At 51.9% G+C, this 12572-nt stretch overlaps 1 protein-coding gene across 1 annotated transcript in view; it reads left to right on the plus strand.

The window, feature by feature from the left end:
* Positions 1-12572, plus strand: part of VAC14 (VAC14 component of PIKFYVE complex) — a 64291-nt gene that overhangs the window by 12963 nt on the left and 38756 nt on the right. Inside the window, exons 10-12 of the mRNA XM_086469559.1 lie at positions 781-841; positions 7825-7969; positions 8275-8340. Coding sequence (XP_086325685.1) covers positions 781-841; positions 7825-7969; positions 8275-8340 — 272 coding nt within the window. The remainder of the gene's footprint in view (positions 1-780; positions 842-7824; positions 7970-8274; positions 8341-12572) is intronic.

Below are 12572 nucleotides of genomic sequence, written 5' to 3' on the forward strand. Positions count from 1 at the left end.
TATTGCAGAAGAGCTTTAAAACATCAACAGAAGGATTAATTGCTTTAGTCTCTAGCCCTTTGGGATCAGATTGCACCTCAAAGCAGGCAGGATCAGATAAACCTGTGATGCTTTTGCATCACAAGCTCTCAGCTCTGCTCCCTGGTTGTGCTGATGTGGTGGTGCCGCTGCATGTGTGAGTAGAGGCTGTTGGCACAAGGGGGCATGAAGAATCAAGTTCATCCTGCCAGGCTTTGTTGCCGTGCTTGTAAGACCCAGTTTTAGCACGGAGCAGAGGTTGGAAAGCTGTTTGGGTTGCGTGGCTTCCACATGGAGTCACGCCACAGGAGAGCTGGCCAGGTAGAGATGTTCTGGGTTAGATTCAGCCTTTCCTGTGCTTGCGTGGTGTCTCTAGGCATTGAAATTTGGATGATGGAAGGCAGCTCTGCAATTCTGAGCTCCTTTGAGAATGGTTGAAACCATCAGCAGGCTGTGTCTGGGTCCCCATTACAGAGGAGGAGAGCCATTTTGGGGCAGAGGTCTGAAGCTGTGCAGCTTGCATTTTGCTGGGTAAGTGCAGTTCTGTACCAGCTTCATCCAGTACTTCTGGCAATGGAGAAGTGCTTGACAAGGAGTGTAAAACGCTCACTGCAGGCAGAAGGGATCCTCGAGGTTACCAGACCCTCAAACAATGGCTGGTGATGTCTTTGCAGAAGGTCGTGCAGCTCTCCAGCCTCCCAGTCCTGCTCTCCACCTTCCCTGTCATCCCACAGACTGTGTCTCCTTTTTATCTCCCCCCAGGCTCTCTGGATGCATCCGGTGACTCCAACTTCAGCAACAATAGTGTCTTCACAGTAACCAGGTATGATCTGTTTGTTGCTTCAGAGTGGCTTGAGAAGAAGAGAAGGCTTCTTGGGGTACAAACGACAACTGACAGATGCTGACAAATCTGTAGGGAAGGATGGGCTGGGCTGGAAAGCAGTTGGAGTCTCCTGGGGTGGATGACTGGGGATGCTCTAGTTGTTGACTGTTTCTCTCTTGATGCATTTGCACAAAAATGTCTCGACTTTATGGTAAACTGAGGTGTTTGCCCCTCAAGGAGACCTTGCAAAGCCCCCGGGGAGGTCTGGTGAGGCAGCAAGTGTCTGTGCACTCAGGATTCTGCACCTCATCAATCTTCAAACCCCAAGATTGGGCACTCTGGCTAAAAGATAGGGTGAAGGTGGGGAGAAGGTGAATGGTTGTCTTGGTTATGGCTCTTCTAGCTTGGCCAAACTAAGAGGCATTTGGTTCCCTTCTGCCTTTGCAGAGGAATGGTGGTAGAGGAACAGCAGTGTGCCGGTCTGGCAGAGGTGCAGAGACCTCATGAGAAGGTGGTACATGAACTGTCTGGGGCTGGCAGAAGAGCTTGGAGAGCTCTGACCCTGCTTCTGGGCACTGCAGCCCTCTGTGCTGCAGTCCTGGCAGCCCACCATGGCACAGGGCTGTACCAGGGGCCACGCTGTCCAGCTTCAGCTGCCAGAGGGGCGAGGGGTCTCAGCAGCATTTGCTGCCAGCCTGTCCCCCTGCCAGCCTTGCGTGGCATAAGTCAGCCCTGTGCCTGCAGAGAGCAGCTCCATGCCCAGCATGATTTCTCCCAATATCTCATCTAAATCACCTCTCTTGCAAATACCTTTCTTCCCACCCAGTTGTCAGTGAATCTGAGGACAAATCCATCTGCTCTTACAGTGCATTTTTCCTTTCCTCCTGCTGTCTGCAGTCCCTCTACTCGGAGGTAGTGATTTCCGACACTTTTATTGTGCTGATGTGCGTATTCATTTGTTGTGGAGGTCCCCAAAATAGGATGCATTAGTCTGGCTGCATCCTGCCAGCAAGGCTGATGCTTAACGCCCATCATAACACATCCCAGAGCAATGCAAGTGTCAGCTTTTTAGGCTGGTGGTCTGTACCCTCCATTCCTTTTTTGCACTCCTGCAAAGCCCAGCAACTCCCTTGTCTTATTGATGCCCTTGATTTTTTCCTCTCTTGAAAGTACAGGTCTTTTCATTTGCGCTTAGATTTTGTTTTATGACTGTTAAATGGTTTTCCCCAGCTTTCCTGTGATTCCTGCATCCTGGCCCTGCTCAGCCCTTAAAGTTTAGTGGGTGCAGAAGTGGATGTGCTGAAATTGGGAAGGGGAAGGAAAAGGAGAGGTGCTAAGTCCAGGAGGACAAGTGATAACTGCAGCTTTGTGCTGAAGAGCTTCTCCCTGGGGGAGAGAGGGAGTGAAGAGCAAAGAGGGACAGAAGCAGCGAGAGCTGGAGTGACATGGTCATACTGTCACCAAGAGCCAGGAGGAGAACAGCTGCCCGAGCTGAAGCGGTCTGCCGGCTCCCCAAGCACCAGGGAAAACTATCCGAGACAGGAGACGAGACCTGGTTTTACAGAGGGACTTGTTCTTGAACCTTCCTAAGCCCTTTTAAACAGGAGACTCCAGGTTTTATCCTAGGGTTTACCTGCCCTGAAGCCCATTTTCCCATCCTGTGTGACCTGTCTGCTGGCCAGCATCAGGCCCTGGCAGATTTTTGCGGTGGTACATGTTGTGGGGGACTGGCATGGGGTTGGGGACTGTACGTGGCCAACAGGAGCCCTGGACATCTGCCCAGTGCTCCATCTATTGCTCAGGCTGTCTGGCTTAGCCCTGGAGCCAGGGGAAGGCGAGAGCTGGCACCTGGAGCGAGTTGCAGTCGTAACTCACACCAGGGAGCAGGCAGCTGCCTGCATGCTGAATGCCCACTGGGTGTCAAGACAGGACCACAGGAAACTGTTGCGTTGCTTTGAAAAGCTGGAAAGCCTGCAAACGGAGGAAATTTGCAGCTGCCTTTTAAGATGAAGTCACTCTTCGCTTGTGTTTTTGTTCGTTCCCCCTCCCGCTTCCCCCAGTCTCCTCTGGCGAGCGAGTGAAGGAGCATGGCCCAGCGCCAGGCGTCCAGCTCTCACGCCCCCTTTTCCTGCCCTCCCTGCATGGTTGTCTGCAGAGGGATAGCGCTGCAGTGGCGGCAAAAGGAGGAGGACATCGGTCAGCAGGGGCGGAGGAGCTCACGGCTTGGTGTCTGCAGAGGGACGTCTTCCATGAAGATGCCATCCAAGAAGATGACGAGTTCTGAATGTTCGATAGATGGATGCTGGGCACGTTCCTGTGGCCGCAAACTGACACATGCATCCCTCCTGCTCCTAAAGCATTCCGTTGGCAATCCAAAATGCTTCCAGGGTAATTGCCAGCTTCACTTGGAGGCGTATGCTGGGAAATGGGGACCATATCTGTGCCAAGATAGAAACTGGCTCCTGGGAGAGCCTGGCTGCACAGGGCTGGAGGGGCTTTGGGGTTCCCCATGCAGGTGGGGGGTCCTCGCTTCCATCTTCTGCAAAACCCATCATTGGAAGTGGACCAAAACTGTGTTTCAGAGGCGCTGGAGCCTTCCCGTGGCCTAGCTGACCCTGCCGATGCTGCAATCGCTGGTGTGAGCCTGGATCAGGAAGCGTGGCTGCTGGAGCAGAGCCTGGGCTTCCTTCCGTCAGTCTGAGCTGCTGCACGAGAAGATGCAGATGTCTGTCCTGCGTCACTGGACCAAAACAGCTGGAAAGTGCCTTTTAAGCTCTTGTAACTGCATCGGTGTTTCAGTGCAAGACCTGGACGGTTTGAGACAACTGCCGAACCATACTGCCGGGCGGATGGTCAGGCACGTCTGGCCGTGGTCAGCAGGGCTGCCTGGGTTATATGCATGGCAGCTGGACAAGGGTGATGGGACCATGATCCCTCACCCAATTAGATAAGGAGTATGGGGGCTCCAGAAGAGTCTTTGTGGTCTTTCCTGATGTGAGGAAGGCTTCTTGTTTTGGGTGGTGTTCAGCAACACATGGACACGTAAAGCTACTCTGGAGAAAGGGCAAACGGCTGCCACGTGGCTAAACTGCCCAAGGCAGCATTTAAGCTGCACTTTTAAACGTGGTAGTTAGGGTTTAGCACAAAGCTCGAATTGCTGCTGCTGCTTGTCTCTGGAAGTTGCCATAGCCCCTTGCCCAAAGCCCGGTACGCCTTGGGGGTGCAGCCAATATGGGGAGCTCATCGAGGTGGTGAGCACTTGGATGGAGGGTAGGGATGGTGCTGGGTGCCCTGCAGCACCCAGGAGATGGTTGGACGAAGGCAGCACGATGGCTTGCTTTGAGCCCATGCACCAAGCCTGCCTTGGAGTCGTGTTCTCCCACAGCTTGTCTGGTGGAGTCTGCCTTGCTGCAGCTTTCAGGTCCAGGGTGTCCTCTTGAAGAGGCTCCTCCTGGCCCTCTTCTCCAGCCTGGAGCGAGGAGATGGGTTCCCTTCACAGCTCCTGCTGTGCTGCCGGGTGGAGAGCTGGAGGGGGACCTCAGTCACACTGCCCCAGCCTTTGCAGTGGTGATCTACAGCTCGCTGGACTGGATGCCTCTGCCTAGACCTTAGCCTCATCACTTCCCTGGGAGATCAGCTTGCACTGGTGCTGCAGGTGCTTCCAGTACTTGGAAACCGCAGTAAGCAGAAGGAAGCCAAGAGTGCCGAAATGAGAGCGATGGAGGACAAGAAAGCGACAGCCTGTGGGACTGATAGCAGAGAGGAGCTATTTACCTCCTGGCCGCTGGCTCAAGCCCGTTGAGCAGCACAGCTGCCAGCCCGTATGGGAGCTGCCCTTGTGACTTGGACCCCAATGAAAGAACCTGGGTATTTCCACCCTTGGCAAGGCCACTTAAAGGCTAGAGCCTGGCCTAAGCCTTAACCTTGTCTGAAAATGGGGTCAGGAAAGCAGCTGGGCCAGGCAGGAGGCCAGGAGGGAGATGACAGCTCAGGCATTGGCAGAGAAAAGACGACTGCTGAGAAGAGAGATGGCAAAAGCCCTTGAAGACAGGAGAAACGAGAAAATTAGTTGGTAAGGGACATGGCGTGAAAAACATCGCTGTGGGTTGAACACAGTGGGAAGGTGAGCTCTGTTCCTGTGCTGGAGGATGCTTTCTAAGATGGGGGACATGCTGGGGGGGTGCATATCCTGCCCCACCACTCAGCTTGAGCAAAGTGTACCAGTATCTGGAGGCAAGAGCTTGGTAGATCTCCCATTGTTGCCCAGTTCACCCTAAAAACATGTTCTCACCATTACAGGCAAACCACGGAGGCGGTGCCAGGGCCACGTTCATCCTCCAGAGGAGAATCTGGGGTAGTGGGTTAGATGGAAGCGATTGCATCTGACATCTGCCCTGCTGCAGATGCCGGCGCTGGGAGCCAGCGTGGCAGGCCCGGAGGATCGCATTAATGCAATGCCATTATTGCTGCTCCCGCTCCACGCTGCCTGGGGATTAAGGAGGGCCAGAGCAAGCTGTGAGCCCGTTCCAGAGCTGTGGCAGTGCTCACCGTGCTTGGCTGCTACCTTCCCCCCTGGAAAGGCAGCAGCCCATGGGAATCTTGTGCCACTCCATCTCAGAGGCAGAGGAGCAAGGTCAGTGGGAGATTTTTAGCCCAATTTCACATGTTTATCAGACCTCTTGCCTTTCTGGATGATGCCCTGTTTTGTGCTGAGTAAACAAGCTGCTTCTCTGCCAGCAACCCCCCTAAAAGGTTTCTCTTGGCAGATGCAGGGAGAGGATAACTGGCAAGGAGATTTGCCCAGTTGCCATCCGTTTGGGCAGGAGCTGAGCACAGTGGAGCCGCAGGTCGGTAGTACATGGCATGGCTACAGTCTGGCGAGGTGAGCCCGGTGCTGCCAGCCACATCCTGAGGTCAGCTCAGGTGGATTTTGACTTGAGCTGCCCACAGCCCACTCCCGTGTGGGTGCTGCATCACTGAGGAAGGGGTTTTCACGAGCAACTTTGGCACAAACCAGGCTGGAAATGCCTTGTTGCTGTGCTGGGAGCAGTTCAGCATTCTCCTCTAACAATACCACCCCGTGTCCTCCCTGCCTGCCTCATGGCAGTGTGGAGCTGGTGGATGTGGCAGCACCAAGGCCACCTCTGAACCAGCTGGCTTCACGCACCGCTTCTCTATGCCATCCTCTCAGCTGCTTCCCTCTGAAAACACGCAATACCCTGAGGATTTTTCCCCATGCTGCACAGGTGATGCATATTCTGGTGTAGAGATGGAATTGGGTTGGGGATTTGTGCTCTTCTTCCATCGGAAGCCCTGTGCCAGCTGGGTGGCAGGCTGCGCCACTGCAATAGGAGCTGGTTTTGCAGGAAAATCAGATACAGGGCTGGTTCAGGCTGGCTTACGTTGCCTGGGATGATGCTGCCTTGGACATCTCCTCTCCCAAACTCCCTGTGCTCTGGGTCCCTCCTTCCCATCTGTTCTGCCCGCCTGAGCCTTTGGCCCTCGGCGGTTGTTTGCAACATCAAAGCGAAACTTAGTTCAACTCAAAATGCAATTTGCAGCCCCCAGCATCTCTTACGTGAGGCAGATCAAGCAGTTGGATATCTGCAGGGCTGTGAGGGGCTGCAGCCTTCTCGTCTTGCCCTTACAACATGTGTCCTGAGGAAGATCAAATCCTATTAAGCCGCAGCTCTACTTACAAATTATACCATGAGAAATCTGCCCCTCAGGATTTCTTATCAAACGAGATGCAGGGCAGCTCTGCGCACACTAGAAAAATCGACAAGAGTCTGATCCAGCCTTGAATAATTCAGTAGCTTGGGTAGGACAGGAGTGACTTAGCTCTTCAGAGCAGCTACCTCTTGGAGGTCTGCTTCAACCATCTCAGGTCCAACCATCTCTTCTTAAACTTGTCTCCTGCAACAGGTACTTCCCACATCCTTGCTGTTGAAGAGGTGGGAAACTATGAGGTAGACTTCAGGATCACAAAAAATGCCGTAACATGACCTCTTCCACTTTGGGTTCTCCTGTCCCAACTATTTGGGGAAAAACTGGGGAGTTTTTCACCATAGTAAGGGCTAAGGGTCTGCAGGCTGTCTGCGTTATAAAAGAGGCAATGTCCTGGTGAGCTAAGGGATTTGTTTGCTTTCATCCCCTGTTGATGACCAAGAGTTAACGTTGATCTTTTGGGGTGGCTTTTGGGAAACAAGATGACATTCTCACGGCAGCCTTGTAGCAGAGAGCTGCGTCCCAAAACCATTGCCAGCCAGAGCACCATCTGCAGTCCTCAGCACAAGTCTGCTGGGATTAGCAGAAACTGGATGTCCTCACCTGGTTAGGTGGCTCCAACTAGTGGAGTCTGAGGTTGATTTTCTCTGGATATGTTTGAGCTGGTCAAACTTGAGTTGGATTCTGAGTGTTTTATGGATCTCTAGCCTTTGAACCCCAAAGCTGGTGACTGCGATACGGAACAGTTTCTCAACACAGCCATGGTACTGGATTCGTTTGGCATGGTGTCTTGTTGTGCATAGCTACTGGCTGTTTTGGGAAAGTGCTAAACCTTGAAGCCTGGAAGATTTCTGTTGTTTCCAAAGCAAGGTTTTGGTGTGTTGCTGTCTCTCTCATTGTGCTTCCCCATCTTGTGATGTTAGTCAGAAGCTACCTATGCCGCATGGGCAAACCTCACCATGCCCAGCAATGACCCCATAGGCTTGCAAGCCTGGAGCTTGCTTCCTGGCTGTCATAACTATTGAAGACATGAGCACAGTTGTTGGGATTGCTATGAGCAGATCTGGATGCACAGAATAAGAAATGTGGATGGTCAGGATGAATGAGACAGGAACAGGCCGAGGGTACAGTTGGGGTTTCTTGGGGTTTGAGCCGAGATGTTTGATGCAGCCTCTGGTGTGTTGTAGACCTCTCTGCCATGGGAGGAGTGAGTTGGACATTACAGCACTGAACCAGCCTCTCTCCTTTCTGCACAGCTCCGAGAGGATCCAGGTGACCCTGAACCTCGATGGAATAGTCCAGGTGCTGGACTGCCACCTTCATGACACATCCATTGGGATGATGACCAGAATTGCAGTCCTGAAATGGCTCTACCACTTGTACATCAAGACTCCTCGTAAGGTAGGTCAGGGAATCAGCACGTGAACCTACTGCTTCCTCCATGGGACTGAGCTTGTCTGCTCCCAGCCTACTCCTTGCCTTTGAATTGGCTATAATTATCTTGGCAGCATTGCAACCACGTGTCCACCTGCCTTTTCTGAGAAGGCTTTGGCTGCTGGATATCTAGTAGCTTAAGGGAGAAGAGCTCTCCAGCTCAGGTGGAAAATGTTGGTGAAGCTTTTGGCAGCCTCCCCCAGGGTGAGGGGTCCTGTGGCAGGGGGTGCCCAGGCCTGCAGGACTGATGCCCTTCATTTTTCTCATTCTAGATGTTCCGACACACAGACAGCCTCTTCCCTATTTTGCTGCGGACCCTCTCAGATGAGTCGGATGAGGTAAGTGCTGCAGCTGCTGCAGAGGTCCTCCTGAAAGCTTACTGTCTCCACATCTAGCAGGGCTTTGGATTTTTTGGGTTGAACTGGGGGATTTTGTGAGGCTTGGCTAGTGTTGGCAGTGAGGAGTTTAACAATGTTGGCTAAACTGAAGAAGACTCAATGCAGAGCCTGCAGGTAGCTGCCCGGCTGGAAGTCCAGGCGTCATGGTTAGGCTGCTGTGTTTGGGACCCTCTGTCTGTATAAACCTTCTTCTCCACCTCTGAGAGTTGATCCTTCAAAGCTAACTCCTAAAAATCCTTTTTGCCTGCCTGGGAAGACAGCTGGGGTATCAGGTCCCAGAGCTGATGTCTTGCCCATGGGGCTGTGTTGTGGTCAGATCCTTGGTGAGCAGGAATTCAGGTGCCTTGCAACAGCTGTCCAGAGATGTGAGGGGGATTGTGTCTGGCCAGCAGTGAAAAATCCAAGTTGTGAGGCAGTTAAGCAGCGCCCACCGCTGGCAGGGGAGTGTCAGCACTGCCTGGTAGATGCCCGATGACAACAGGTTGGCTGGGAATCTCACAGCTTGAAAGTGAGCAAAGAAAATCAGGCAGCAATGACTGAGCCAGCTTGCTCTGTCTTCACTCTCCTGCCTGCACCTTGTCCTCCCAGTGCAGTGCTCTTCATCTCCCTGGGCTGCTCCCTTCCTGAGGTGCTGTGCTGTTTTCTCGTTTCCTTGTCTGTCTTCCTCGCTCCTCTTCTCTGGTTCCAGTCATTGCAGTTTTGGCATCTTTGTTGTCTTCTCCTCGTCTCCATTGCACCCTGGAGCATTTCTAGTGCTTAGGTGGGAGGCTGGCAGCCTCGTCACACAGCTGGCCCAGGCACGGGTAGCGCTTCTGCCGTCAGCTGGATACCTCTTGCCCAGAGTTGCGAATGATCCTGGCTGGTTTCTCAGCCCAGACTTTCCTCGTGGAATAAAAATCACACGGTCCCTGCTTTGCCTTTACGTGCTCAGGGCATCAAACCCCAACCCCGCAATAAATCCCATGTGCAAGGGGATTGTTAAAAGAGGCAAGCGAAGGAATGACTTGCAAAGGCAAGCGACTGCCTGGCCATTTTCCATACCCTGCTGTTTACGATGCAAACCTTTCCAAAAGAGTCCCCAAGCACACATCTGCCTTTGCAACGCTCTAGAAAGCCTGCATCTTGCAGATAGTCTCTCCAGCTTGGCAGGAGATTGCAGTGAGTCATGTTGCAATTACACTGCTTATTAATATTTGAAAAAAGCAGTGAAGAAAGGACCCTGGTGATGCATTTCCTCCATGTGACATAACTGGGAACGGCTCAAAAGTAATTTTAAGCTGATTTATTTAATCCTGTCTTCTATTTATTTAAATGTTTGGAGGGGTTTTTTTTTTGAGGAAATCCATAGACGAGTCAATCCACTAAACACCACTGCTCAGCTGGCTCCCAACCACCTTTGCTGCTCTATGCAGAGGAAATAGAAATGACCGAAATAGTAGGGGGGTTTTGAGCCAGGCATTTCTCGAAACAATGAGGACAGATTGAGCTAGCTAACCTGCAATGTCAATGCCTATTAGAAAAGGGGATGTGGGGCACTCTCTTAGTCATCACTCCCTGCTCAGTACAGTATTTGTGTGCATGTTTGCATTATCCTGGAGCAGATTGGGGATCCCCAGAAGCTCTTGGCTAACGGGCTGGGGATCACTGGGTTAGTGTGGGGTCTAAGCTGTCAGCTCTCTGGTGAGGAAGCATCTCCCTCCCCTTTCCAGATGGGGCTCCGCACATTGTATGGTGTAGCACAAGGTGTACACACATCTTCAGGAGTTTGGGTGGGGGTTTTTTTGCTGTTTTCATCCTGCAACACTACCCTCCCCAAGGGAACCTGGGTGAGCAGCAGTGCCGGTGCCATCTTTCTTCCCAGCAAGGTTGAACATCCTTTTGCAGTGCCTGTGGATCCCCTGGCCCTTGTGTCTGGTTTGGAGGCTAGCTGTCGCTCTCCTGATGTGCTCTGAAGCTGTCCTGGAGCAGTTGTTTCTCGCTAGCTCGTCACCAAAGGAGAATCTGGCTTTGGAGGGTCAGTGCTAGTCAGGGCTTTGCATCAGACTGCAAGACCATGCTCAGGCACCTTATTTTTAAGGTCTGAGCTGCTCCGAGTCTCTCTGTGCACTTGCCCAAAGCAAAGGAGACTCACGCTGGCTGGAGCTGGATCCATGCCCTATAAGTTGTCACGCCTGTTTTTATCATTTGAGTAGCACAAGGTGTTGCACCACCTCCACCGTGCTGAACATGGGCCAGTATCTCGTGAGGCATCTGTGGCGTCCTGAGTCATCTCTGTCTTCTCTCCTGTTCCCCTTCCTACTCAGTTCTCCTGCACCAGTAAAGAAATGGTCAAGAGACCTAGTTAAGATTCACAAAGGCAGAGCAGAGAAGTTGGAGCAAAGCTGAAGCAAGCAGTTCCCTTTGATATGTAGACAAGTCAGGATACAGGGTTCCTGGCTGTCAGATGCTGTACTGCTGCACTGCGTCACGTCGTGCTGGTTCCCGTGCTTCCCCGGCAGGGAGATGCTACATCCTGTATTTGAGACCTGGTTTTGAAGGCAATCTTTAAAAGCCTTGGTTAAAATTTGATGTGCTTAAAAACTTCCTTACAGCTCCAAGACTAAGAGGATCCTGCTGAGAGTGATTTTTTTCTGGACAAGCTGCTCCTTTGGTTGGTGCAAGTTTCGCAGCCCTGGCACCTAGTTGAAGAACTGGTGTTAGAAAAGGTGAAAAGTCAAAGCCGAAATCCTCTTTGGGAGCAGTGGGTTGGACCTTTCCACCCGCAGGTTAAAAGCAGCGCTGCCAGTGGGCGCTACTGAAAAGAAGACATGTTATTCGGGTTTCTGCCTCTGCAAGCTACTGGTCCAAAGGCAGCTTCTGATGTAGCTGTTCAGTTCCCTGGGTCCTTCCCAGCTGGACCCAGATGCTGACTTCAGGTGGACACAACATGTGGTGAGGGCATTTCTGAGAGAACTGTAAAGCGGTGACGCTGCTGATTTTCTTTCTTGCTTTGTTTTCCTTCCTCCGGCTCTAGAATGGAGTTCCTTCTTTACGGCTGAATGTGTTCCTGTTTGCTTATCTGCTCCTCTTAATCTCACTGGGGGTTGGAAGTTGCGCTGGGACTTTTGTCTGACTCATGCAGGAATGACACGCAAGGTGGAGTTGGTGTCTGATGTGAAGCAGGATAGACTGCAGCTTTCTCTCAGCTCTGCAAATGTGAAAACCTGTGTTTATACAGTGGCCAGGGAAGACTATGAATACAGCAGAAGATCCAAGTGATTTCTTAGCTTGCTGTTTGCAGCCATATCTCCTTGAGTATCCTTAGAAGTCTCCTCCTGACACTGGACAAGAATTGGTACCCTTACCTAGGGAGAGTTAGCTGAGCCTGGGCTACCACTGGCTGTGGAGGTAATGAGGAACATCTGCATGGCCTTCAAGCCATCTTCTCCATGTCAAGCTGAAGCATTTTGCCTCTCTCTTGGGTTTTCATTATTAAACTAGAAGAGGAGGAACCCCAGGTATGGTAGTTATGCTGGTATTCATCTCTCTCCTTTGCTGTTAACCCCTACACCCCTCCTGCGTGTCCTGCTGCAGCACTGCAGGGTTTCGAAGCCCAGGTCTCTGGCATGCTCCCTGAGCTGTGCTGTCGCGCTAAATCCTGGCAAACTTCTCCCATCACGCCCGATTCCCAGTACAATGAAGCTGAACAAAAGCTTGTGCCAAAGCGAATAGCTGTCTTAGTGTGGTTTGGTTTGGAGCTTTGCTCTGTTGGTTTTAGAGCCATTGTGCTCCAGCTTACGGCCTTTAATTCGCCAAGGCTGAAATACTGTGACCCCATGCAAAGCAGAGGGTATAAACTAAAGACTGTGAAGAGGATAACTGTAATGTATGTGTGCGTGGCTTTTATTTTAGGGGGGTTTTTTGGTGGTAAAGCTTCTCTGGATAGAGACTCAAAGCTTCAAGGTAGTGAAGCAGGGAGGCTACTCGTTTTCAAAAGGGAAGTTCCACTGAGGGTGAGCTTAGGACTTAAATGGTGGGGTATATAGAGAAGTATATCATTTCAGTTGGATGGTGGAAAGTGTGGTCAGCCCAGCTTGCCATATGTGGAAGCAGCCTGTAACAGAAGTCTTAAATCAGGGTGGGGTGATGCTTTCTCCAAGGACTCAAGGCATTGCAAGGGCACTGGGTTGAAA

Source organism: Leptosomus discolor, chromosome 8, assembly GCF_034619465.1.
Source record: "Leptosomus discolor isolate bLepDis1 chromosome 8, bLepDis1.hap2, whole genome shotgun sequence".
Classification (NCBI taxonomy): domain Eukaryota; kingdom Metazoa; phylum Chordata; class Aves; order Leptosomiformes; family Leptosomidae; genus Leptosomus; species Leptosomus discolor.